This window comes from Ctenopharyngodon idella, chromosome 19, assembly GCF_019924925.1.
Source record: "Ctenopharyngodon idella isolate HZGC_01 chromosome 19, HZGC01, whole genome shotgun sequence".
Taxonomy (NCBI): domain Eukaryota; kingdom Metazoa; phylum Chordata; class Actinopteri; order Cypriniformes; family Xenocyprididae; genus Ctenopharyngodon; species Ctenopharyngodon idella.
Window position 1 is genome coordinate 30,096,832 of NC_067238.1, and position 26,848 is coordinate 30,123,679.

Below are 26,848 nucleotides of genomic sequence, written 5' to 3' on the forward strand. Positions count from 1 at the left end.
CAAGCGGTTGTCGATGCGAGACGAGTCATGACACTTTACCGCCCTACTCTTTAGGTGTTAAAGCCTCAGTAGAGTGAAAAGCATTTAGCAAACAAATATAATTTCCCGGAAATAATTTGAATACGTAGAATTCTGCAGCTCTATGCTGAGAGGAGGCGGAGTCGGGTCGCGCTTGGCTTGGCTCAGGGAGCGCGCGGAATTCAGCAGCCCTTCCGGACACCGCGCGACTCGAGCGAGCGCATCCGCGGCCGGCTGAACGCCGCACGGACTCTTGCGTCTGTCATTCATATGAATTCACACCATTCTGCCTGATCCACCTCTGTCACTGTCAGTGTGTTAGAGATTCATAAAGGTAGGAATCAACTACGCGTTTTTACTTACTAACAAATACTTCTGTTAATAAGAAATAGATTTGAAATAAAGTATTTTTAGTGGCAGGTTCACATATGAGAAACAAACTCGTCTGGTGACATTCTCAGCTCACAGGTGCGGGTGTTAACGGGTATAATATGTCTTGTTTAGTGATGCATTTACGTTTAAGTGTTCATAGGTTAACATTGCAAAACTGATCTGTAAATGAAGTTCAAGAGTTGCAATAGTTTTAGATGGTGGAAGCTGTTAGTTCCCCATGAGAGTCTGATGACTGCTCTGTCTGTATACAAGTGAAAGGCAAAGAAGACACATTATGAGGGGGTGAAACTGAGAGCTGGAACCTTTAAATGTGTTGGATGAGTAAAGGATGATTCGGCAGCAGGTGCATTGAAGTTTATTTTCTTTTCTTTACTCATCTTTGAATGTTTGCATGAAGCAATGTATTTGTATCTGCTATAGCTGTTGGGGAATGAACTTAATAAGATGGAGGGCAAGATAATGAGAGCATAAAAATGAGTTGCAGCTGTGGTTTCAGAGATATAGACCAATGTGCTGTTTATCTATATATATATATATATTGTCTGCTCTGCTGCCTAACTTTATCTTGTCTTGGTCTTTTCTCATTGTGTGTCATTTTGATTCATTAGTTGATTTTGTTAAGGAATATATCAAGCAATCTTGTTTGGCAGAAATGGAAAAGACTGGAGTGAAGATGGGAATCATCATGAGCGCTCTTGCTGTTTTCATAACCAATGAAACTGTCGATTTAAAGCATCATGTGGTTTGATTAGTTCAATCAAATAGAGTGGAAAACAGAATGGAATGTCTCAAGGATTAGATTAGGCCAAAGGCTTCATCACTTCCTGTTCTGCACAAGGTCACTTCCTGGCTGCTCTCCCCTGGCGCTATGGGAGGAAGTGGGTGCGGCTGTCCGGTAAAATTGTCCAAAATGCCAAATGGTAAAAGTGACCAGTGCAAAATCTCTGATTATGCATTTTAACGTTTTGCTGAACAGCTCAGTAACGATGTGTCGCCTGTTGTTTTCATGTAGGGCGAAGGTTAGTATTTCTAAATGAATTATATTTTGTCTGTACGTGTCTTTATGACTGATTCACTTGAAAGAAAATGTTTTTTTTGGTTTCATTCTTAAACTGTAAAGAAGTGAGTGAGTTATCAGATGAAAGATACACATATTTTATTTTCCAAAGGCACCTAGAATAAAATACCGGCTGTTCATGAAAGGCCTGTTTGTGGAATCTCACTCTGGAGGAAATTGACATCATGTGGAAAAAGGAAGTGGCTGTGTTTGTGACACCTGACTTTCTGTTCCCAGGACATACTTTGCTATTGTCTTCCCTCTCTCGCCCTTTCTCTCTCTCTCTCTCTTTCTCATTTTTACCTTTTATGCGTTTGTCTACTGTATAGGTTTGTCTAGTGGCTCAAATTTGTCTATTCGTATTGTTTATTTGTTCAGTGGGTGTTTTCATGAAAGTTTGTGTATGTGAGTGTGTGTGTGTGTGTGGAGAGGATTGCACTGTGACAACTTGTTTCCTAGTGTCCTATCATTCCAGTTCCACTCACACAAGACTTCCTGTTGGAGGGGGAGGGAACTTCCTGTGCCTGAGAAGTGGGGGATAAGGGAAAAGAATGAGCTGTAAGAAAAAGAAAGAAAGATGGTAAAACTAAAGCATTTTGTGTGGTCCCGGGCCTTATCGTCATCATCACCCTCGCATGCTCTCTTACTCATTTTGACTGAATTAAGTATGTTCCATATAATATGAGCGTGTTTAGTATGAATGCAATCCGGACGTACTGTACTACATTCACCATGTTGACACTATCATGTGACCTACCAGCGTTAGTTGCGTCGCTTCACTGCCATTCACAAATCCTCTTCCATGGCCTCATGGGATAGTAAAGTGTCCATCGTATGCACACTTCAGAAGTAGTAGGTCACCCGGGTATTTTTTGCATACTCTTTTATGAGTGCTGTGAATTCGGACATACTTCATTTTCGCCTACTATATAGTAGGGAAGTATGCGATTTCGGACGCAGCCTGAGTTTACTTACTTATTAGGCCTGGGGAAATTAAAAAATTAAAATTTCGTCCTGATCCCACAAGTGAGGACTCTTTTTAGAATTAAACTCTACAGAATTTTATGTACACTAGTGTCCAAAGTGATGTCCAGAGGGGATATTTGATTTAATCACCATATAAAAGTTCAGTTAAACCAGGGGTTCCCATGCTCTGCACAGTTTGTATGCCTGCATCTCAATGTGCATACTATCCATCCTAAATAGCATGTGACATTAGTGATATTCAATACTATTTGGATAGGGTGGATATAATGCACATTGGGATGCATGGTATGTCTTTCTTATCCGACACACCTGATTCAGATCGTCATCTCGTTAGAGGAGAGCTCCATGAACTCGGGTGCGTCCCGATCGACAGGGTCAATACGCAGTGTTCACTGCTCCCTACTCCCTGAGCACTGTTGAAGTTCACTTAACAAAATGTGATCATTTGCAACATCCTGCAATGTCATCAAACACAGACGAAACTCAAGTTTCGCATTAGAGAAGTTAAGGTTTGATGTCATAATGTACTTCTGTAAATAAATTACCGTACAATATACATGTGTATAAAATACATATAAATATATATATATATCTAATCTGTCAGATCCAAAAGCCCTAAAATAAATGATAAATGTATGTTTTGATGTTTAATATGAAAAATAACACATTTTGTATCATAAGCCAGTAATCATTGACTTGTAACTGTTGCATCTCACACACTTTACACCCGTGACCAGCCGCATACAAACACATATTCTTTGGACTGGAATCTCCCTTAAAATTGCGAAACACCCTTTTACTGTCAGTCCACTTCGCAGCACACGTGCCGGATGAAAGAGACATACAAAATGGGGGACTGGATTGGAATTGGGAACCCCTGAATTAAACCATCAAAATATAAGGAAATTATTTCCTATTTTTTAAATATTTTGAATATGAAGGAAGAACAAAACACTAAACATGGTTAAGCTATTTCTCTGACAAAATTATTTGGCAAAAAAAGGCAAAGGCAAAAAAAAAGGCAGATTTTATGTTACTATCCAGAAAAAAAGGCGTAGAAAAACAAAAAGCTCACATTGAATTCAACATAATCAGCTATTAATATTTCAGTGGTTCTCTCTTGTTTTTGCATGTGTTCATAATTTATTTGTATGACAGCTGCACAATTTGGCAGGTTTTATTGCCTTATCACAAATAAAACGATTGACTCCAAGCACAACTACACGATATGCTTACAAAATCTAATTTTTAATAATATTTGGAAAAAGGCTGATGTTAATTTTCCTAGATCGAACATCACTTTAGGCCACTACTGTAATGGATATATTTGTAATGGATGTGTTTTGTCACACTTTTTGTATGATATGTATCATTTATATGCAACAAATAGTACTGAAAGTGTATTAGTTTAGCATGTATATTTCTTTTTTGGAAGCAATACCGAGAGAAAGATGAGACTCAAAAAAGAGGAAATGAATGAGCGTGAAGACGTACACAACGCTGTTAAATTTGTAACCTCAAACACAGTACAGTACATAGCATATGTCAAATAAAGAAATTCTGTCCGATAGTTATTTTCTTACGGCCAATATTAAAATGCTTTGATATATTGTCCAAATACATTAAAAATAAAACTCTAAAAACTCTAAAAAGTGAATTTAGGCATCACATTGTTATAATGCACAGTATGGAATTAATTTTGAAATCTGCAAAAAGTTTGTATTTAATAGTGTTTTTAAATTATTAGTGCTTGTAATGATTAATTTTATGTGCGTGTTTGGTGACAGAAAAATATCCGATGTCAACTGATATGAGCAAATGAATAATCTCTAATATCAGCTGTTAACCAACGTGTTTCTGATGAACTGTGCATCACTTCAGCTTTTTTGTTTAGTGTGTTTGCGCTTTCCCTCTCGTCACGGTTATCTTATCCACTGAAAACTTCACAGAAAAGGTGTGTCCTGACTGAACTTTGTTCCAGTATGTTGCAAGGTGTCAGTGTATTTCATCATTTTTACAGTGACCTCCGTTATTGCTGAACATCTTTGTCTGGCCACAGCGTCTCACCATCTTCCTTCCCATACAAATATAATCGTAGTAATCTGTTGCACCAACTTAAAGCATCTCACACCATCTAAAGTCCAAAAAGGTGCTACAACACCCGGCACACGACCTGAATACATGCTTGTGAGGTTTGTTTCAGTTGTGATCTGATTATGGTCTTTGCTCTGTTGGCAGACTAGATGGTCTTCTGCATTTGCTGTTGGTAAAGCCCTCAAACCCTCAAATGCAACTTCCTCTTATCGTCACAGCTGTAAATGCTACGGTTGGTGAGGACATGTTTTGACACATTGAGCTTGTCAGCGTGAAGCCCTGGGTTCTTTGACATTATTCAAGTTTCCAAGTCGAAATGACTCTTATTGTTTGATCCGTCATATTAATTTCGTTGTATAGTTTGTGTAGTTACTGTACATCTTTTTTCATGCATTTATCGAAAATAATTTTGATGCGTTGGGCTGTATAGAGTTTAAAAGTCTTAAACGGTTTTAAAGGCCCTCATCCTTCAACTCTAGCAATGTGGGATAATAAGACATTGTCATTACATTTTGTTAGTTGATGTGTTAGATGTGGTGCTAACTTTCATCATGCATGTATGTGTGTCAAAACTCTTATAGAAAAAAGTGTGGTCTCCGTGTCTTCTGGTTTAGAATATTTTTAAACACTGAAAGTAGACTCGTCTCTTCTCGTCTGTTAAAATGTGAGAGCAAGAGAAGAGAAATGTGTCTTCCTCTTTATTATCTTAACTGCTTGTCCTAAACAGCACTGAAATCAAATTGAGACTTTTGCTTCTCAAAGTCTTCTCATTCTCAGATATTCGAAGAAATGAGTCTCTGCTAGAAGTTCAGAATAGATCTTACGCTGGGCTCAAAAGATAGCAAAATTTACAATGAAGGCCAGTTTCACATCAGAGCTTTCGGTGCTGGCCCAAGTCCATTTGAGTTCAGTTTAAGAAATTTTAGAGTTTTAAAAATGTTTTCCTTTAAAAGCCCATTGAAGTGCCTTGGAACGTGCAGCTTTATGTACTGTGTTGCCGAAATTTCCAATAAAACAGGAAGACAGTGTGGGATATATCTACATATGTATATATATCCCACACTGTCTTCCTGTTTTATTGGAAATTTCGGCAACACAGTACATAAAGCTGCACGTTCCAAGGCACTTCAATATATATATATATATATATATATATATAGTGTTTCACCTAGATTACAGCTCCGCCAGAACCGATGAGCTTGTAAAACCCAATTTTCCTCATAATCATAAACCGATTCTCCTCTGTATTTCTTTAAAATATAGCATTGTTTGTATAATTCAAATGTGTCCGAACATTTTGTGGTCTGCGCCGACTCCCGCATATGATCCGGTCTGTGCTCTTGTGTCTCTGGACCGGAGCAGACTGTGCTCGCGCTGCGGCAGTTAACATGACACTAACACGAAAACGGACTTCATTCGCGTCAATGGAAAGCATATCTACACTGTCTGAATCGTTCCCTATCCTCTATATAGTGCACTATGTGCCATTCACCATGTAGAAACTAGTAAATGTGTGAACAAATGACCGATTTCAGCTGAGGTTTCAGCTTCTGTTTATAGTGTAGGAGGGGGCGGGACTTCAGATTTTAGAGAGCATTTGATTGGACAGAAGATTTGATGAGAAGGTGATGTCATGAAAATCCGTGATCCATTTTAGCGGAAGTGCGAGACTGTAAGTTTTGAATGCTGATATCTCCTAAATGCCAATTTTATCATTGTTTTGGAATACACCAGCTTATTCATAACCTTAAGGCTAACATATTAATGCTAAAAGCTAAAAAACTTGCATTTGATTTCAGGGGGACTTTAAAACATCACCAAAATGACATATTTAAATGTTTTTTCCTGTGAAAAAAAATTTCTTCATGCCTTAAAATAGCTTGAATGTAACCCTTGCATCATTTAGTATACAGGGATCTATGAATATGCTAATTAGCCCCGCCTCCACTCGCTCAGAGATCCACTCGGTCAACTTACTGAGGTAAACGCTGCACAATAGCATCGCTTTTTACAATATCAGACGGATAACGGTAATTAATATGATTAGCCTTTTGCTTGACTACATTATCAAACAGCTAATAATGTGTTGCTAATGTTACACAAACCATGTTCCCGTTCGCCATGTCAGAGTCAAACAGCTGCCTTCTTACAATCAGAATCCTTAGATACTCTTTGAACAACTCAGTGGAGAAAGGCATATAGTTCATCATAACATCGTAATATACATCATACACATCATATATTGCTAAATCTACCCAATTTTTCATATCAACAGAAAAATATACCGGGATAACCTTCTCTTGAGACTCGCCTGCTTCAGAGCGGTAATAGTTAATGATATGCTAAAGCCCGCCTGCACGTTGACGTGAAGGTAGTTTGTGATGTCACAGACACCGGCGAATTCAAAACGCGTTTTTTGATACTGTCTTTAGATCACTGCAGTTTTAAGAAGAAAATACTCATACCACGTTAAAAACATTAAAAACTTGATTTTCAGCACAGGGGGACTTTAAATTTTAAAATGTTCTAAATTTTAAAACATTCCAAATTTTAATGCAATTTTCCAGTGCTTGTTTCTAGTAGCATTCCAATGGAATGTTTAAAACACATGATGAAACCTTGGAATGGTTCATGCACTATAGTGTAGTTTCGAATTGGAATGAAAGCGATTTGACTTGTGGAAGTGAACCGCTAGCCAATTGATCACATGAAGGCTGCGTCCGAAATCAAATTCTCTCTTGAGTAGGTACTTATTTTGAATATGTAATTACATCACGAGCGCTAAAAAGTATGTTCTATATATTATGAATGTGTGTAGTATGAATGTAAGCCGGACATATTACATTCACCATGTTGCCCTTATCATGTGACCTACCAGCGTCAGTTGCATCGCTTCACTGCCATTCACAGATCCTCCCCCGTGGCCTCATGGGATAGTAAAGTGTCCATCATATGCACACTTTAGTAGGTCTGGGTACTTTTTGCCTTCTCTTTTATGAGTACTGTGACATACTTATTTTGTCACATACTGTTTTTCGCCTGCTATATAATAGGGAAGGATGCGATTTCGGTTGCAGCCAGAGTTTGCATTTTATCTTATTTTTTTGGTTGGTTGCGGTCACACTTATTATAGCATTATGCATTTCTCATGGCTGCTTATCACTGAGAGCAGGTCACAATCTTCACATCACTTACAATGCACCTGTGGCAGATAAAGGCAAGTGTCATTCTGTTTGCATAGTTTGTGGTGTGGAGGCAAAGACAGAAATACTTCAACTATGAGTTCTCTTAAACCTTTACCTAGCTACTGTGGTAAACAGCCACCACTAGTACTTATTAGTCAGAAAAAAGTGCGAAAATTGTACCTTTGGAGGTACAACAGCTTGTCATGCAATGCCCTTATAGAACTACTTTGTGCTTTATCTACCCCTAAAAAGAGCATATTAGTACCGTGAAGTAGTAATATGTACCTTTAAGGTATTACTATGAACCTTTTAGGGGTAAATAAGGTACAAAGTGACTGTTGTTACCCCTAAAGGTACAATTTTGCACATTTTGTCTGACAGTGTACTAAGATTGATGGTGCAAACATACCATAATTCGGGCAAAAAAGTACAATGTGAAAAGATATCTATCTCTGGAGACGGTACGAGTGAGGTGTAATATCAAGCAACTGAACCAAATATAAGCCTGAATGTCAGAGATTTAAATATATGAATTTAAACAATTCTTTAAAATGATCTAAGTGGCAATGCACATTTTATAGCTTTATATTCTTACTCTACTCTCATTTGTGTCTATTTTTATTTGTTAATTTTAGAAGAGACCACATTTTTTAAATAAAAAAATGTGCGCGCAATGACCACAAATTTAAATAAAAGATAAATTAGAACTTCATTAGGTCTCCTGATCTCTGAAAGAGCAAAAAGAGTTATTTTTATCAGTAGAAAGTAGACCAATCTAAACAAAGTGCAAAAGTGTTTCTGCATTTCTATAGTTTATTTGGCTTATTCATATTCAAACAAGATTAATGTGTTAACACATGCAATTAATTTTTTCAGTTTAACGCATTACAAATATTTAACAATTAGCAGAGCATCTGCGTCTTAAAGTGACAGCAGCCTAATAAACCTGCTGCTGTCAATCTATATTTAAAGGATTAGTTCATTTCAGAATTAAAATTTCCTGATGATTTACTCACCCCCATGTCATCCAAGATGTTCATGTCTTTCTTTCTTCAGTCAAAAAGAAATTAAGGTTTTTGAGGAAAACATTCCAGGATTTTTCTTCATATAGTGGACTTCAACAGGGACCAACGGGTTGAAGGTCCAAATTGCAGCTTCAAAGAGCTCTACATGATCCCAGACGAGGAATAAGGGTCTTATCTAGAGAAATTATCTGTCATTCACACCTTTTAACCACAAATACTAGTCCTGCACTGCTCTGCGATGCGCCACACATTATGTTAGAAAGGTCATGCGTGAAGTACTGCGGTAGGGCAAAAAAACTCCATCTCATTTTCTCCTCCAACTTCAAAATCGTCTGACATTGTTGTTTTATCTTTTTTAGTAAAGGGTGTTTGACTTAGTCTTTGCACGACTGCTTTGTAAACACTGGATTGGTACTTTCACGCGTGACCTTTCCAACATGATTATGTAAAGCGTGGAGCATCGCAGAGCAGTGCAATACAAGCATTTGTGGTTAAAATGATATAATTATTATTATTATTTTTTTTTAGAAAATGGCCGATCGTTTTTGTTAGATAAGACCCCTATTTCTCGAAGCTGCACTGAAACTGCAGTTTGCACCTTCAACCCGTTGGTCCCTGTTAAAGTCCATTATAAGGAGAAAAATCCTGGAATTTTCATCAAAAATCTTAATTTCTTTTCAACTGAAGAAAGAAAGACATGAACATGACATGGGGGTGAGTAAATTATCAGGAAATTTTTAATTCAGAAGTGACCTAATCCTTTAATTTATAATTTTGTTTGATAACTTTATTCAGTATTTCCTACCTGCAAGATCAGATATTTAAAATATACCGTCTTTATGTTGTTTCTACACTAATTTGGAGATTAAATGTGAAATAATTACAATGTTCAATGTTAGGTGCAATTGATCGCAACTAATCACAGAAAAATATGTGATTAATTTGTTAATTCTTTTAATAGTTTGACAGCACTAATACAAACCAATCAAAATGTGCTTTTAAACTCTTTCTCTCTGACTTGATGGAAAAATTGAAATGCTTAGCATGTTGTAATTTTTTCCTGCACTCAATGCGATGCCAGAGACTTTTCTCTTTTCTCACCCCCAGCCTGATCTCATTGTATTTCCAGTTCTCGAAACCTGAAGAAAAATATATAGACAGTCTGCTTTCCATATACTCACTCATTTGCGTTTATTCACTTGTGTCAACAACTCTTTTGTGTTCAGCTGTTTAATCAGAACATTATTTGTTCAGGCTTTTCCAACTAATTTAACTTTTGCAGTCCATTTCTAGACGATTACATCAGCGCAAATCAGATTACACATGATAACAGAAAAGAAGAAATATGAGCACAAGCCTTTGTTTTTATTTGACATGCTCTTAATTGTTTCTTATAATTTATTTGTTGTAATTCTGCAAATAGTTAGGCTGAAGATGTGAATGGAGCAATCGACTTGCGTATTCATGGGAAATTCCTGAAGAGACATGATAAAAATGGAAACAATAAGCATGGGTGGTGGACTGTATTGTTTTCTCCAGCAAAATGATACACACCTATTGTAAAGAAAAGCTTGTGAGGATTGTTGATTTGTTAAGCGTGGCGACTTTGTCGCTTTTGCAAGTGTGTGTCCGCTCTGTGAAATCTTCTGTTGGGATGTTTACGTGTATCTTAGAGTAAGTTTGGAATATTTTCATGTGGCAGAAAGAAAACAGATTGTCCGAGGGGTGGAGCGGTATGTGCTGTGAATGTGTTGCCCCTCTGCAGCTGGACCCTCTCCCCTCTCGGCAGGAAATGAGGGGGAGGCTTTAGTGGGCCGGACGGGAAACGCTCGCAAAACTGGCATCCTGTTGATCCACTGATGGTCAGTCAGATAGAAATACAGGACATAGCTTTATAGAGTCAAAGAGTGGACATTGCGCGTACACGTACATTCTCAAGGGGAATTTTAACAGAGAACTTCCTTTTCTCTAGACAGGAAAGAAAGAGGAAGTAGAGCAAAAAAAAGTGTTAAGTCACAAAAAATGAAATCATTTCACTTTCTTTCTGTCAGTTACTTATATTTGCATCTTGCTCTTTCTGTTTTTCTCCCCAGGATGATGGTGTGTATGGAAAGCTGATCTGAGGATCTGGTGAGAAGCAAATCTGATTATGTCGACCTCTCGTTGAGTTACACTCCAGCAATTCATTGATTACATTTACATCCTGACCACTGAGGGGAACACAGAAAAACTTCATAACATGGACACACTCATGTCATAAACATCTTCATAGAGAGACCACAAAATCAATCTGAACACTTAAGCTAGGGCTTCACGATTAAAGTGCTGTTACCTAATCGCAGAGGCTGCAATTTAATGAAATGCTTTTTTTGGAGTGAAGTGCAGCACTGTGTTCTTTTACACACAAACATCCAGTGTTTTCAGCGTCTCGTTTCACAGTAAATGCTGCTCCACACGTTTTAGGTCGCTCATCTTCACAAACTTGAAATGAGAAGCACTTATAAACCTGCTATTGTCAACAAAAGAGAAGCTGTGAGGTCTCTCTCTGGTTTCGACTAAAATAAAAGCTCAATGGTTTAACGTTTAATAGCAAAGGAATTAAGAAAGCCAAAAATATTAGTATTGTAATTGTACAGTTGTACTGTAAAATAATTATTAATATTTAAAACTAATATTATTTACAGTGCAATATAACCGGATTACAATAGTAATTCTTTTTAATTGCTTAATATTTTTATTTAGTAAAATTATTATTATTATTATTTACTATAATAATAATAATAATTATTATTATACATAATATGATAAATATAATATATTATCTTATTACTATATATAAAAACAATTATGATTATTATCAATAATAATAATTATTTTATTAGTAATAAAATTATTATATATTATATTTATTATATAATTATTATTAAATTATTATTATTTAATATAAACTAATATTATTTACAGTGCAATATAACAGGATTACAATAGTAATATTTTTTATTTGTTTAATATTTTATTTATTAAAAATATTATTATTTAATATAATAATGATTATTATACATAATATAAATATAATATATAATAATTTTATTACTAATAATATAAACAATTATGTTTACCAATAATAATTATTAGTAGTAATAAAATTATTTATTATATTATATATTTATATACTATTATTATTATGATTATTATTATGATCATTAATAATTATTTATTATTTATATATTATTATTATAGTCATATTGATAGATAATCATAAACCTTTTGACCAAATTTTGCAGCCCTTCAAACAAGCACCACAAACTTGGAGCTTTTTTAAAATCATATCGCAATCATAATTTTCACAGTCACAATCATGCAGTCTTAACTTAGTAACTTAGCCACACCTTAAAAACAAAGGTCATTGCATTAGATATCAAATGACTTACCAGATACCACTGTATCAAATTAATTCCTCTTTGTCTTGTTTCTATGGGAAGAAACTCTGTTTCCAGGGTGATGAGCTGTGTGCTTTAAAAATATCGAATATTATGGGCTGTGCTTGCTGTAAGCAGAGGAAGGCCAGTAAAGCTGTGTCGAATCCCAACTCGTGTGACTCAGGCAATGGGACCCAGGCATCAGATCCCTCCCGATACATCCCCGATCCAACTTTTAACCCCGGGACGGGGATGATCCCGAACTTTAATGATTTTTCAAACCTAATGCCTGCTCCCTCGTCCCGCCCAGCTGCCATCACAGGTGTGTAAAAGTGTGTGTTCAGTCATTCATAACGATAACAGCATTACTTCCCTTACTGAGAACAAATGTTTGCGTTTGTTCAGGAGGAGGCGTAACGCTCTTTATAGCCCTCTATGACTATGATGCCCGTACAGAGGATGACCTCAGTTTTCAGAAAGGAGAAAAGTTCCATATTATCAACAACACGTACGTTTAAAGCTGAACAGTTAGAATAAGATTCTCAGTCTTTTTTGACCACAAAAACTAACCACCTTCCTTTTTTCCCCCACTTGTTGTTCTCTTTCTATCTCATTTCCTTTCTCCTCATCTTTCTGATATCTCTTTCTCTGTCCACTGCCGCTCTACAGCGAGGGTGACTGGTGGGAGGCTCGCTCACTGGACACAGGAAAGTCTGGGTACATTCCCAGTAATTATGTGGCCCCCGTGGACTCCATACAAGCTGAGGAGTGAGTTACACATAAACATGCTCTTTTGTGAATTCACAATGACATTATATACAAGTTTTAAAATATATTTTTTGGATCGATGCAGGTGGTATTTTGGAAAGATGGGCCGGAAGGATGCCGAACGACAGTTGTTGGCACAAAATAACCCTAGAGGGACATTCTTAATACGTGAGAGCGAGACAACAAAAGGTAAATGCTTTTATTTTAAATTTATCAGTACATACTGTATATTTACATTTCATTTTCACGAAGGACTACTAATACTTTAAAATTAAGGCAGTCCAATCAAAAATACATATGTAATATTTTGATATTATGTAGAATTGTGATTAATCTCATATTTTTTTGTAGTTAAAAATAAAATATATTTGTGTGAGCAGGAAAATAAATGTGCATATATACGCTACAATTCAAAAGTTTGGGGTCAGTAAGATTATTAATACTTTTATTCAGCAAGGGTGCATTAAATTGATCAAAAGTGACAGTGAAGACATTTATAATGTTATAAAAGATTTCTATTTTAAATATTGAACTGGTAAGAGCTGCAGTTGTTAGCCTCCTTGTTAGAGAGCCCGACTCCCATGCCAGCGGACCCAGGTTCGAGTCCCACTTAGAGGTTTGAACAGGAGGGGTTACATTGGTGCCGTGACCCGGATGGGAGTGAGGTTATGGAAGGGGTGAGTGTAACGGATGTATGCCGGTAAGAGCTGTGCGTGTAAACCTCACTCCCCTGATCTCAAGAGGTGCTCTAGTGAGGGACTGCGGTCTTTAGCCTCCTTGTTAGAGTGCCCGACTCCCATGCCGGCGGACCTGGGTTCGAGTCCCACTTAGAGCAGGATATATATGTCTCATCTATACTCATCTCACATTTTTCTATTAACAGAGAATGCCATTATAAAATAGCAATCATCATATTTCAAATATGTTTCAAACATGTTGACAATAATTTAACACAGAAAAACAATTTAATCGCATGCATTAACTTTAGCCTAATTTAGTGCATTGAAAAACATCTTGCATACGTCACTTCGCTTAATGTGCCATTCAAAAAGTACAAAGAAAGGAAACATCTGAGGGAAAAATCTGATGAGATCCAGTAAAATAACGGTGTTCAATACAGTGGATGTTCTGTTATGCAGGTTATTATGACAGTACATAAATGCCAATGCAGTTATTTAGTGCAACTGAAAAGAAAGAGATTTATTCATTCTTTTTATTAATTTCATTATTAAAAATTGGTTTGATATCCAATGAATTCATCTCAACAACCAATTTAAAAACAGAATGGTGCTTAAACCTTTGTAAATGTGTTTAAAAGCATCTTTTCACCCCTTTTTAGGAGCATACTCTTTGTCCATCAGAGACTGGGATGATGCGAAGGGCGATCATGTCAAGCACTATAAGATTAGGAAGCTTGACAATGGCGGTTATTACATCACAACAAGGACACAGTTTGATACCGTCCAGCAGCTGGTGGAGCACTATACAGGTCGGTGCATCACAAGTACACTTCACACACCCTTAACATACTGTGATTTCAACATCCATGAGAGCATATTTTAATAAAGGGGTCCTATTATGCTCATTAACAGGTTTATAATTTTGTTTATGTGGTCTACTAGAATACATCATTGAATGTTTAAAAAAACTTTTTTTATATAATTTAGATTGTTAAAGCACCCGTTTTCACCCTCTGTCTGAACACTCTGTTTTAGCTTCGGTTTCTTTAAGACCCGCCTTCCAAAAAGCACAGTCTGATCTGATTGGTCAGCCGGTCACAGTCTGTTGTTATTGTTCTACCACTTAAGCCGCCTTTCCACTGCACACGACAAACGACAGCCGTTGGACCGGAAGTCATTCATTTCCAATGGAGAGTAGCATGGGGGCTGCGTGGAGTTCCGATCATATGCGAATGCGGAAATTTCGGATCCGATTTGAGCTTCTGATGCGTTGAAATATTTGAACTTCTGCGGCTAGACCGTATGCGACCGGCCGGCCAGATATGTTGTATTTTAATCAAAACTATGAGCGCGAAGTTAGAATTATCAATATTTTAACACTTTAACGTTATTCTGTAAACGCTATTTCTGTAAAATGGCGGTTATTAATAATTATGTCAGAAAAATATATATATATATATAATTATTAAATAAATTTTTACGTTGATTAGCTCTATAAAATCTACTATATTTTTATTTTAGATGTATTGAGGGTCATTTGCTTTGCGTAAATATATTCATACATGCATTAACTTGTACATTCATTAAAATCGTTCAGTTTACCATGGTGAATAAGCCGAGGGTAACGGTTGCTTCACAACCAATTTCAAAGTTCCGTGCGACTGCCGTCAAATACGGTATTTTGGGTGTAAACGCGATTCAGCTATAGCGTAATTCTGAACCTTTGGGCTTGCCATACAGCGACAAACAATTTGTTTGTCCACACCAGACACGACGCGAGACGTGAAAAAGTCAATCAAAAATTTCAGCCAATCAGAAGAGCCGGTGGGCGGGCTCTCTCTCCAAGCTCCCGGCACTCGCAACGAGTAGCTACGCTACATAATCAAATTCATGAATATTACACCATTTTAACATTATAAAAAATACATACTGAGTTACTGAAACACTTGTCTGTTCACAATGAGTTGACAGTTTAAACGTTCTTCTTTTCTTTCATTTATTTTGAAGATCTGAGGTGAATTGTCAATTGTTGCTTTCAGTACGGCTATAAAAGACACACAAAATTATATTCAAACTCACATTAGACGCTTTTAACATTAAATAAAGCACATAAACCTGAACCTGATATTATCATTGCCATACTTTGAGTCGCTGTTCCACCTGCGACATCGCAGAGAAATAGAAACCGTTTCTAAAATAGAATCATCACGGCTAGTTTTAGGACAAAACTCAGATTAACATGGAAAAGATAGCTTTTATCATGTGTCGTCGCGTTGTAGTTAGGACACGGTGTTGTGTAACGCCCCTTACCATAACCGGCGAATATCAATCAGCTGCCTGAGGTGCTGTAAACATCGACATATCTATGGCTGTAAACACTATAACTACACTAACTATGGCATTAGTTTCGCCGTATCAGACTCATGACTACAATCGAGGCGTTTCAGGGAGTTCAGAAACAGTGCACACGAATATAGAGAATAACTCCCACTGGAGTGAATTTGTGCTTTGGAACATTTTTCATGCTCAAACAGCAACATTACACACTAAAGAAATGTGAAAAAGCATAATAGGACCCATTTAAAGGTTTTGTCTGATATTAAAGAATTTCTTCAGAAGGAAGCATCGTTTATTGGCTCTAAATGTGTCGATATTTACTGCGAAAAAAGTTATCAGCAGGTCAGTCTATCGTTGCCCATCTTCATTTCCTCTTAGTGTCCAAATGACTTCTGTGCTTCGACGGAGTGCATCATTTTTTGTGTCTGTTTCTGTTAGTGATCCTCCTACTCAGCCTGTCAGTTTTGTGCTATCAGCCTTCCTGTTTCACTGTTATTGTTGAATCTACTGTCACTCACACACACCCACATGTAAGCTCTCATGAACATACAGCGATTCTTCTCAGACAGAGTACTTCAACAGTAAAACTGAAATTAGACCACCTAACTCCAAATATGGGGCAAACCACCAATTACCACAGAGAATTTACTTTCAGTTTAAGTGCTGAACACATTTTCCTGAGTTTGTACTCTACATTTTGAAATAGTCCCACTTTTACTAATACAAATTCAACCAGACTGCTTCTTTTATTGAAATGAACTGAAATACTACTGTTTGCTAGCTAATGAGTTGGATCGAACACTCAAAATTTTTGGGTCAGTAAGATTTTTTTTAAAGAAATTAATTCTTTTATTTAACAAGGATGCATTAAATTGACCAAAACTGACAGTAAAGACTTTAGTTTTACATTGTTACAAACATTTTCTAATTCAAATAAATGTCACGTTTTACACAAAATATGAATCAGTACAAAATTGGTAATAATAATAAGAAATATATTTCTTAAAAATAATATTACTGACAAAATTCAATAAGATCATGTGATATCTGATCATGTGACAAAAATTCAGCTTTGCGTCACAGGAATAAGTTACATTTTGCAATACATTTACATAGAAAACAGTAATTTCAAGTTGTAATAATATTTCACAATATCAAAAAAATTATAAAAACATTAACAAATCTTATTGACCCCAAACTTTTGAGCAGTAGTGAGCAACTGTCATGTATTTACTGAAGTGAGACAGTAGAAACACTATCACAAATTAATGTTAACACAGTCAATTACTTCATTAGCTTATTAATCTATTAAAGTACTGTAATAATAATTATATTACATTAGAGAATAGTTTATACTATTATTAGCTTAATTCACCAACACTATTCTGACTTATGTTGCCTCCACTGGCTGTCAGTGAGCTCTGGCGCCCTCTGCTGAGTGAACATACAAGTTTTTCATGCATAAATGTGCTTGTGATTCCTTCTTTAATCTGATTTGTGTATTTGTAAATGTTTATTTTATATAGCCTGCTGTTTGTGTTCTCTTTGCATCTCTGTCTCCTCTCGTTTCTATCCATGTCTTTCTTTTTTCCGTACTCTGTTCTTCAGAGCGTGCAGCAGGGCTGTGCTGCCGTTTGATTGGCAGCTGTAGGCGGGGCATGCCTAAGCTGGCTGACCTGTCAGTGAAGACTAAGGATGTTTGGGAGATTCCCAGGGAGTCACTTCAGCTCATTAAGAAACTGGGCAATGGCCAGTTTGGTGAAGTGTGGATGGGTAGGAACCACAAAAAGCATGGGAACATGTTGCAGGAGGAAGGGAACAAACCTTGCACAACCTTGCTCACCCTGCCTGTGGTACAGTGCCTTGTAAAAATATTAGATTTCTTAAAGGTACACTATATAACTTTTGGACCACTAGCAATTAAAATCTGTCATGAAATGACCCTTCACAATAGATAATGCTTTACAGTGAACTCTGTTAGAGAGCAACATATGGCAATTTATCTCTTCAACAAAATACCTTACTCACCTGTTGAGTAATAAAAACGCCATCATCGTCGCTTTTCCAACATTTCAAATCTCTCAGTTCTCGCCATCTTTGAAAAGCCAAGCCAATGTTAATCCATTGTAAGTCCGCAAGACCGAAAGTGCACATGAAGTGTGCCATTTGGGACAGGGCCATTGTGACAAACCTATGCCACTCCCACACAGACACGCGGAAGCAAGTCTGTTTACGGATCTGACGAGACACGCACGGGCGAGTGATGTACGCAGTTTCCCGCGAAAACCATCCTGACAGGTCTAAATATGGAGCCCCCGCTCATGACATGCAGGAAAAAAAAATAGTTGACTAAATCATGCGCACAATTTACTAATTCCTCGATTTATAAATCATGCACATGATTTATAAATAGAGGGAACGAAATAGTAAATCGTAGCAAATCGAGGGAACGAAACAGTAAATCGCGCGCACGATTTACTTTTTTTTCTTGCATGTCATGTGCGGGACTCCGTAAAAATACACTTATAACTGGCTTATCATAGTATGGAAGCTTGTTTCCGCCATGAAATAAAAAAATTACAAAGGTAATTGCAACCTTTTAACTCACAATTCTGACTTTATATTTAGCAATTCTGACTTTATAACTCGCAATTGTTAGTTTATATGGCAATTCTGAGAAAAAAGTAAGAATTGTGACAGTCAAATTTTGACTTTATATCACGCAATTCTGACTTTATATCACGCAATTCTTACTTTATAACTCGCAATTGCAACTTTATATCTGGCAATTATGACTTTATAACACAAAATTCTGACTTTATAATTTGAGTTTATATCGCAATTCTGAGAAAAAAAGTAAGAATTGTGACAAAGTCAGAATTGCGTGATGAAAACTGACTTTATAACTCGTAATTGTTCGTTTAAATCTCACAATTCTAACTATATATCATGCAGTTCTGACTTTGTAACTCGTAACTGCGACTTTATATCTGGCAATTCTGACTTTATAACTCGTAATTGTGAGTTTAAATCTCGCAATTCTGAAAAAAAAGTAAGAATTGTGAGATGCAAACTCGCAATTGCGAGAAAAGAAGTCAGAATTCTGAGATTAATAAAAGTCGCAATTACCTTTTTTATTTTTTTATTTAGTGGTAGAAACAAGCTTCCATACCATAAGTGAATCAAAACACATTTTGGAAGAAGGACTGCTGATGTATTGACAAATTTTGTTAGTTTTGAACAAAAAAGTTACATATTGTACCTTTTAAAGAGATAGTTCATCCAAAAATAAAAATCATTTACTCACAACCCCCATGTCCTACCAAACCTGAATGACTTTCTTTCTTTTGTGAAACACAAAAGAATATTTTGAGTAATGTCGGTAAGCAAACAGTTTTGGTTACCATTGAATTTTATTGTATGGACAAAAAAACAGAGACATTTCTCAAAACATCTTTTACGTTCCAATAGAAGAAAGAAAGTCACATAAAACAGTTTGCGAGGCACTGTGTAGATGAAAGAATGGATGTCAGGGAAATAATGTAAGGCTGTGCTGTTTTTGTTCTCTCTCTCTCTGGTCCTTCTAACATTGCATGCCACCCTGTTTCCCTCCTTTTCCATCCCCCCCCTCCCTCTTTCTCTCTTTCAACACTCTTAACAGGTAGTAATGATGGGTTATGTTGCTACTTGACTAAACCCTGTCCAAATGCCACGCCCCAAACATTGGGTTTAGGGCGGGACGCCTGGGAGATCGCCCGGGAAACGCTGCAGCTCAACAGGAAGTTGGGTCAGGGTTGTTTTGGCGACGTCTGGATGGGTGAGAGGGATACGACAGTGTCAATGTCCATGTCAGCATTTGCTAAAGCTACACCCAGTGTTCCCAAAGGATGCATAAGCCTTCTTTAGCACATTTTTCCATGCACACTGTCTATTTCAGTCCAGTTAAAATGACAAGAGAACATGGAAAGGTGTCCTTCTGTGGGCGATTCACAATGCTGAACGTCCATAAAGCACAAATGCTGTGATTGACCCTGCTTTGCCAAGCATCAGTCTATGGTTCTGAACTGTCAGCTAATCCTCAAATGCACTACGTCAGCTAAACCCCAATAGCATTTTAGCACTGTGTCGATGTTTATTGTGACATTAAAAATGCAACAGCACATTCGCCAAACATTGCATAATTTAAAAAGAAAGTAAAAAAAAAAAAGTTCAGCTCTTTTCCGTAGCAGAGTATACAGTTGTCTGCAGTAATCCCAGCTTCCTGTTGCTTTGGTGTGTGGCCGTGTTCCCAGATGCCTCTACATCTGTTTCTCCCTTCCCCTTCTCTCATCCCCTAAACATTGCCATGTCCGAACGGTTCTTCAGACTGTGTCTGACACCATTTCTGTGTGTAGGCATGTGGAATGGCACAACTAAAGTTGCAGTCAAAACCTTGAAGCCAGGCACCATGTCTCCGGAGGCCTTCCTGGACGAGGCCCAGATCATGAAGAGGCTCCGGCATGATAAACTTGTACAGCTGTATGCTGTGGTGTCTGAGGAGCCCATCTACATCATCACTGAGTTCATGACTCAAGGTATATACAATTATGAGAGTGTTGTCTGAGAGAACGCACAGCCAAAATGTTTATATGCACTGCCATTCAAAAGTTTGAGGTTGGTAAGATTTTTTAATGTTTTTAAAAGAAGTCACCAAGATTGAATTTGTTTGATACAGTAAAAACAGTAAAAATGTGAAATATTATTACAATTTAAAATAACTGTTTTCTATGTGAATATATTTTAAAATGCAATTTATTCCTGTGATCAAAGCTGAATTTTCAGCATCATTACTCCAGTCTTCAGTGTCACATGATCCTTCAGAAATCATTCTAACATGCTGATTTGCTGCTCAAGAAACATTTATTATCAGTGTTGAACGGTTGTTCTGCTTAATATTTTTTTGGAAAACTTTCCAGCGTTCTATGATAAATAGTAAGTTCAAAACAACAGTATTTATTTAAAATCGAATTATTTTATAAATGTCTTCACTGTGTCACTTTTGATTGATTTTAAGCATCCTTGCTGAAACTATTAATTTCTTTAAAAAAAAATCTATATATATATATATAAATGTACATAAACATTTTGCTTTGATGCTTCTGTGGTTTAGGAAGCTTGTTGGACTTTTTGAAAGATGGAGATGGCAGAAATTTAAAATTGCCTCAACTCGTGGACATGGCGGCCCAGGTAAGGCTTCTTAGTCAACAAATATCTACCAAACACTTGTTATCCATTACTGGGACAGTCTTTCTGAAGCAACTTATTATTGAATGGTTAAAGCTGGGACCAAGAACCATTTTATTTAGAACAGGTTATACCGATAAAAAAACAAACCTGAATGATTTTCACTTACATTAGCGTTGCATCTATTCCACTAGTGCGCAACAGCGAACAGTTGAACCTTATAAGCCGATGTTCTGTCTAGTGAATCAAAAAAAAAAAGTTTAAAGGCGCGTTCACACCAAGAACGATAACTATAAAGATAACGATACAGATGTAGTACTAAAAAAATGTTCTAAATATAAAAGAGTAGCACTGTCCACACCACAGCTATAACGATATAGAGAAACGATATCGTTGGGTTCACTTTCGGAACGATTTTTTTCCAGCTGTTAAACGATTAAACACTGACAGCCAATCAGAATCCATTCTAATTTAAGCGCTCGCGCATTTTAAAATGGCAGACGACATCGCGGAGAAGTTAATCGCCGAGGTCCAGAAAAAGCCACCACTTTTTGACAAGTCAACCCCTCTTTTCAATGATGATTTAAAGAAAATGGATATATGAAAACCAATCGGTCATACCCTCGGAATAAGTGGTGAGAAGTATTAACGATGAGATCATTATGCTAGGCTAGCAAACAGTGTAACATAAAAATTACCTCAGATATCCAGCGCTAGTTTCGACAACATTGTCTTGCTTCCTTTGAAGTTGCAGTGAAAAAAACTAGGCGTTGTTTTTATTCCATTATATTGACTTCGTCAGCTAAATTCACTGTTAGATTAGATCGATTATGCTAGCTTTTCACTCGAAACATAGCATGCTGAGGACATCTGCTGGTCAAAGCCGTGTTAGTGCAACAAGAACAGCAATAATATGTAAACAGTTGGCAGCGCGTGAGCTTAGAATAAACAGACCGTCATCGTTCGTTGGTGTGGACGCAAATATATTTATCGTTATAGTTATCGTTCTTGAGTCATGTGAGAAAACAAACAGCGCGACCTATGTAGTGCGATTCTCGAATGAATGACTCGTGAGCATTACCAGAATTGTTCTTTATATTTCCCATCCCTACAAATGGTAACATATCAAGCTATAATAGATCTTCACGTCCTGGATCAGTTGAGTATTACCATGAAATGCACACCCAGTCGTTATGTACAGGGTCAATCACACTTAAACCTCTGAATAAAAAATAAAGATGCCTCGAAAAACAAAAAGAATCTTTCTTTCTATTTTCAAGAGCATGTCTTTATTAAGGCCGCGTTTGCACTTGGCAGGTTTGGTTCGATTAAAATAAACTGGTGTGATTGCTCTGTTAGTGCAGTTTGAATAAGTGAATGCTGCCATCTGAACCCTGGTGTGGTTTGACTAAAATATGACTGCAACACGGACAAAAGACATCTAAAAGAACCAAAAACAGGATGTGATGTCACAAGATGTAACCCAGAATGCTCAAGAATACTTGGTTCTTCCCACCATAGACGCGATGTTGCCATTACAGGCGTCAGAACCACGTCTTTTTGCAGCAGATCTTAATTTGTGTGTGACTAAAAATTCCTAGTGCTGTTTTGACTCCTTTAAACGTTCTCAGCTGGTAAAAATACTATCATATGTACACACATACAACAAGCGTATTTAGCTCAGAGCACAACATTGTTTTGGATGTTCGGTAGCAAAATATACGTCATAAAGGCCTTTTTTTTGTTTTGTGTCTTTAGGATCGGTGTTAAAAATGACAGTGTGAACGCTAAAGCAAACCAGGACTAAATGTATCATTTTCTTTTTTTGGTCCGGACCAAAAGAAGCAAGAGAAACAAACTACAAGTGTGAACACAAACTAAAACTAATATCAATCTCACTTCTTAAGTATTGTAATGAAAGTGCTTTGCTTCTTCTAGATCGCTGCAGGCATGGCCTATATTGAGCGGATGAACTACATCCACAGAGACCTGCGAGCTGCCAATATCCTGGTTGGAGACGGTCTGGTCTGTAAGATTGCAGACTTTGGACTGGCTAGACTCATTGAGGACAATGAGTACACAGCTAGACAAGGTCACTGACAATCTATGACCTAAACTTGATCTTAATCTACCAGAGTTTCATCCTTTATTTGATACTATCAAATGTTATTTATCTCTTTCTTGGCCTCTACTCAACATCATTCCAGCTCATTTTGTTCTAATACTCATTTCATCTTTCATTTCTCAATTCTGGGCTGCTGCATCTCAGTCCTTTGGTTCAACACTTTCCATTTAATCTGTAATTTTTATAAATCATTATTAAATGTGTGCTGAACTGATTGTCTCGATCCTCATTTTATAGGAGCAAAGTTTCCGATAAAGTGGACCGCCCCAGAGGCTGCTCTTTATGGTAAATTTACCATCAAATCAGATGTGTGGTCTTTTGGTATCCTGTTGACTGAGCTCATCACCAAGGGCAGAGTGCCTTACCCAGGTACGTCACGTCTCTAAACCACTATGGCTATTCTTCTATACACACTGGCTGTTGCCGATTATCTTTTTTCTTTTGTACGCTGGCAGAATGAGCTAAAATAATATTAAATGAATAATTGGGAATTTTCACAAATGCTTTAAACTTTGCTGTCCCATTAGATTTTTTTAATCATGAAAATCTGACTTTTTCCATGTTTAAGTGCTATAATCGGGTCCCCGGTGCATCTACCAACCCAGAAAATGTGAAAAATGACAACCCAGTAACTTTGTTTTAGCAAGCCTTTCTCTGCAAGCATGTCCAAAAAACGAGACGCTCAGATTTTGCTCCCCTTGTGATATAGGAAGGGGATCTTATTATAATATCACTGCCCCTTAATCTGCTTGTTTCCACCCACGACGCCACCATTTTGTTTTCGCAAGCGAAAACGGTGTACCAGTCCTAACGCAATGGCAAAAGTTCGAGCAAATCATGCTACCTGTTCTGTCGTTGGCTGCACAGACGAGCACAGAACACTATTTAGAGTCTCGTTAGCTTGGATAGCCTGCAAGTTGACCCTGGCAAGCTCGATTGCTAAAAATGGAGTGTTTCTGTCCGAGTGATATTTTGGAAAAAATATTCACAGCATTTGATAGCAATCATCATAAACATAAATCATTGGCAAAAAGATACGTTATGTATAGTGGGCGTCCATACGGGTTTTGCACAAAAGATTAACATGACGGCACATGCTAGTCAATGAGTTGAATCAACTCCACAGCAACTCCATAAATTTATCCACTAACCGTTCAGAAACGTTGTAAAAGTTGTAACTTCTTCCTGAGTCTCTCCATCAGTGTCCGACTCCGGTTTGAACAATGTAAGGCTGAACACTGTTACTGACAATCCTCATTTTGGCTGCGAGAGATTCTCCAGCTTTGTTTGTTGTTGAGCAACCGAAGCACGAGCTGTTAAAGCTCCGCCCTCTTCTGGGAGCAGCAGCTCATTTGCATTTAAAGGGACACACACAAAAACGGCGCGTTTTTGCTCACACACAAATAGGGGTATATTTGACAAGCTATAATAAATGATCTGTGGGGTATTTTGAGCTGAAACTTCACAGACACATTCTGGGGACACCAGAGACTTATATTACATCTTGTGAAAAGGGGCATAATAGGTCGCATTTAAAGAATTTGAATTTTAAATTCACAATCGTGTTTCTCACAATATTGTTACCCACTCTGTAGTATTTTCTGCTGACAATTTATTTGGTGCTCCCAACAGACATTCTACTGACTATATAAGTAACCTTTTAATTACATGTCAACTTATTTTACTAACCCAAACCTAACAGTCTACTAATACTCTAGTGAAAGTTAGTTGACATGTAGTTGCAAAGTTACTTATAGTGAGTAGAATGTCTAAAGTGGACTATCGAAATAAAGTCTAACCAAAAGTTTATTATAAAAGTCTTTACTGTTACACTGTACTGTTATTGTTACTCAAATGTATGTACTTTTTCTTCACAAGAAGAGTACACACTTTTAGGGCGTATTATAAGTAGGCGAATCGGGACGCAGCAACTTACTCCTATAATACTTATCCCAAACTTTTTGAAGTGTAGTTTTATATATATATATATATATATATATATATATATATATATATAAAATTCTCTTTCTATGTGTTTGAATTTGTGTAGGGATGAACAACAGAGAGGTGCTGGAACAGGTGGAGCGTGGGTATCGAATGCCGGTTCCCCAGGGCTGCCCAGCGTCTCTGCACGAGCTGATGCTGCAGTGCTGGAGGAAGGATCCGGACGAGAGGCACACCTTTGAGTACCTGCAGAGCTTCCTGGAGGACTACTTTACTGCTACTGAACCCCAGTACCAGCCTGGAGAGAACCTGTGATAGACGCATATGCTCTTAAGTGCATTAGTTCAATATATCCTTCAGGAAAGATGCGATTGCCTTTACTTTCTATCACAATACCTCCATAAACTGATCCATGGATCCTCAATCACAGGCTCTGAACATGCTTTAGTGCAATTTCTGATCTTGTGCTTTAGCTTGAGAGTTTCAAACTGAAAATGCTTTCCAAGATACTGCAAGATTGGGTCACTTTTTTGAAGTAATAAAACGGGCGATGTTAATGTTTAAATATGACAGCACATATTAATACACCTTATTCCATCTCTTTGTTTAGGCAATAGCAAATAGTTACCTATTTAATCATATTAATACCTGCCTGTTTCACTGTATCCAACACTGTATTTGAATCTTGTCATATTCAAGTAATTTCTAATGAGTTATTCTGGTCAACTGAACATTTGATATAAAACCGAAAACCTCTACCGGATATCAGATTTTCACACACCTGTCTAGTCAGAGGTATGTTTTGTGATGAATGTGACATGCAGGTCTATACTCCAATCACAAAGAAAACTCTTCCAGCTCCCGAATGTGTATTTTTGAATGTAGCAATTCAGTCTTTATTTTTTTGTTTGGCCAAAAAAAGCAAATTGAATGCAAAGGTCTTGATATGCAGAAGCCATAAATGAAATCTTGTGTTCATCTCAAGACACAGCTGATCAAAACAGTTTGAAGTGCTCTTGTGTTTGTTTCTCTAGGCCGTGTTCATTTAGCCAGTCATGTTATTGCTTTATAATAATCCTTTTTGTTTAATTTTGAAGCTAACAGTCTTGTATTATCTTATTAGAGAGCAGTTTTATGGTGACTTTAAAGACAATATTGATGTCGGCATTCAAAAAGTCTTCCTTCAGAGCTGTCCTTTAAAATGAGAAGAAAAACTACTGTTTTTATTGTTTTGTTTCCTGGATTTTTACACTGTATTTTACATCATATCTCTGTGATTTGGTTTATAATTTAAGTGGATATCAAACCTGTTTCTCTATTCAGGGTCAGTGATATTCTACTGTAACCCTGAAGTGAAGAATGTGTATTACAGTTATGTAATGTTCGTGCATTTTATTATACTGAGCTTACTGAACTGAACCCATGTGTCTAACATGTTTCTTTTACTTGACGTCCACACTCACACTTTTGCAGGATGCTTTCACATTACAACTGCAATATTGATAGTTAAAAGATCTTGATTCAAACACCCACTTGCTCTTATTCCTAAATAACAGCGATTCGCTGTGTGTCTATACACTTCTTTATACAGCA

General features: G+C 37.0%; 1 protein-coding gene across 5 annotated transcripts; it reads left to right on the forward strand.

Annotated features, from left to right (window-relative positions):
• The first annotated feature begins 128 nt into the window (after positions 1-128).
• Positions 129-26,674, forward strand: yrk (Yes-related kinase). 5 transcript variants are annotated; one of them, XM_051873846.1, is made up of 14 exons: positions 129-352; positions 10,853-10,889; positions 12,242-12,500; positions 12,584-12,686; positions 12,848-12,946; positions 13,032-13,135; positions 14,286-14,435; positions 17,572-17,736; positions 19,625-19,780; positions 20,358-20,537; positions 21,113-21,189; positions 23,125-23,278; positions 23,549-23,680; positions 25,362-26,674. In XM_051873846.1, the coding sequence occupies exons 3-14, from the start codon at positions 12,293-12,295 to the stop codon at positions 25,568-25,570; spliced, it is 1,737 nt and encodes a 578-aa protein (XP_051729806.1). In that variant the 5' UTR covers positions 129-352; positions 10,853-10,889; positions 12,242-12,292; the 3' UTR covers positions 25,571-26,674. The 5 variants fall into 5 exon arrangements, with proteins under 5 accessions (XP_051729806.1, XP_051729802.1, XP_051729804.1 ...); XM_051873842.1 differs by lacking the exon at positions 19,625-19,780; XM_051873844.1 differs by lacking the exon at positions 17,572-17,736.
• The last annotated feature ends 174 nt before the right edge of the window (positions 26,675-26,848 follow it).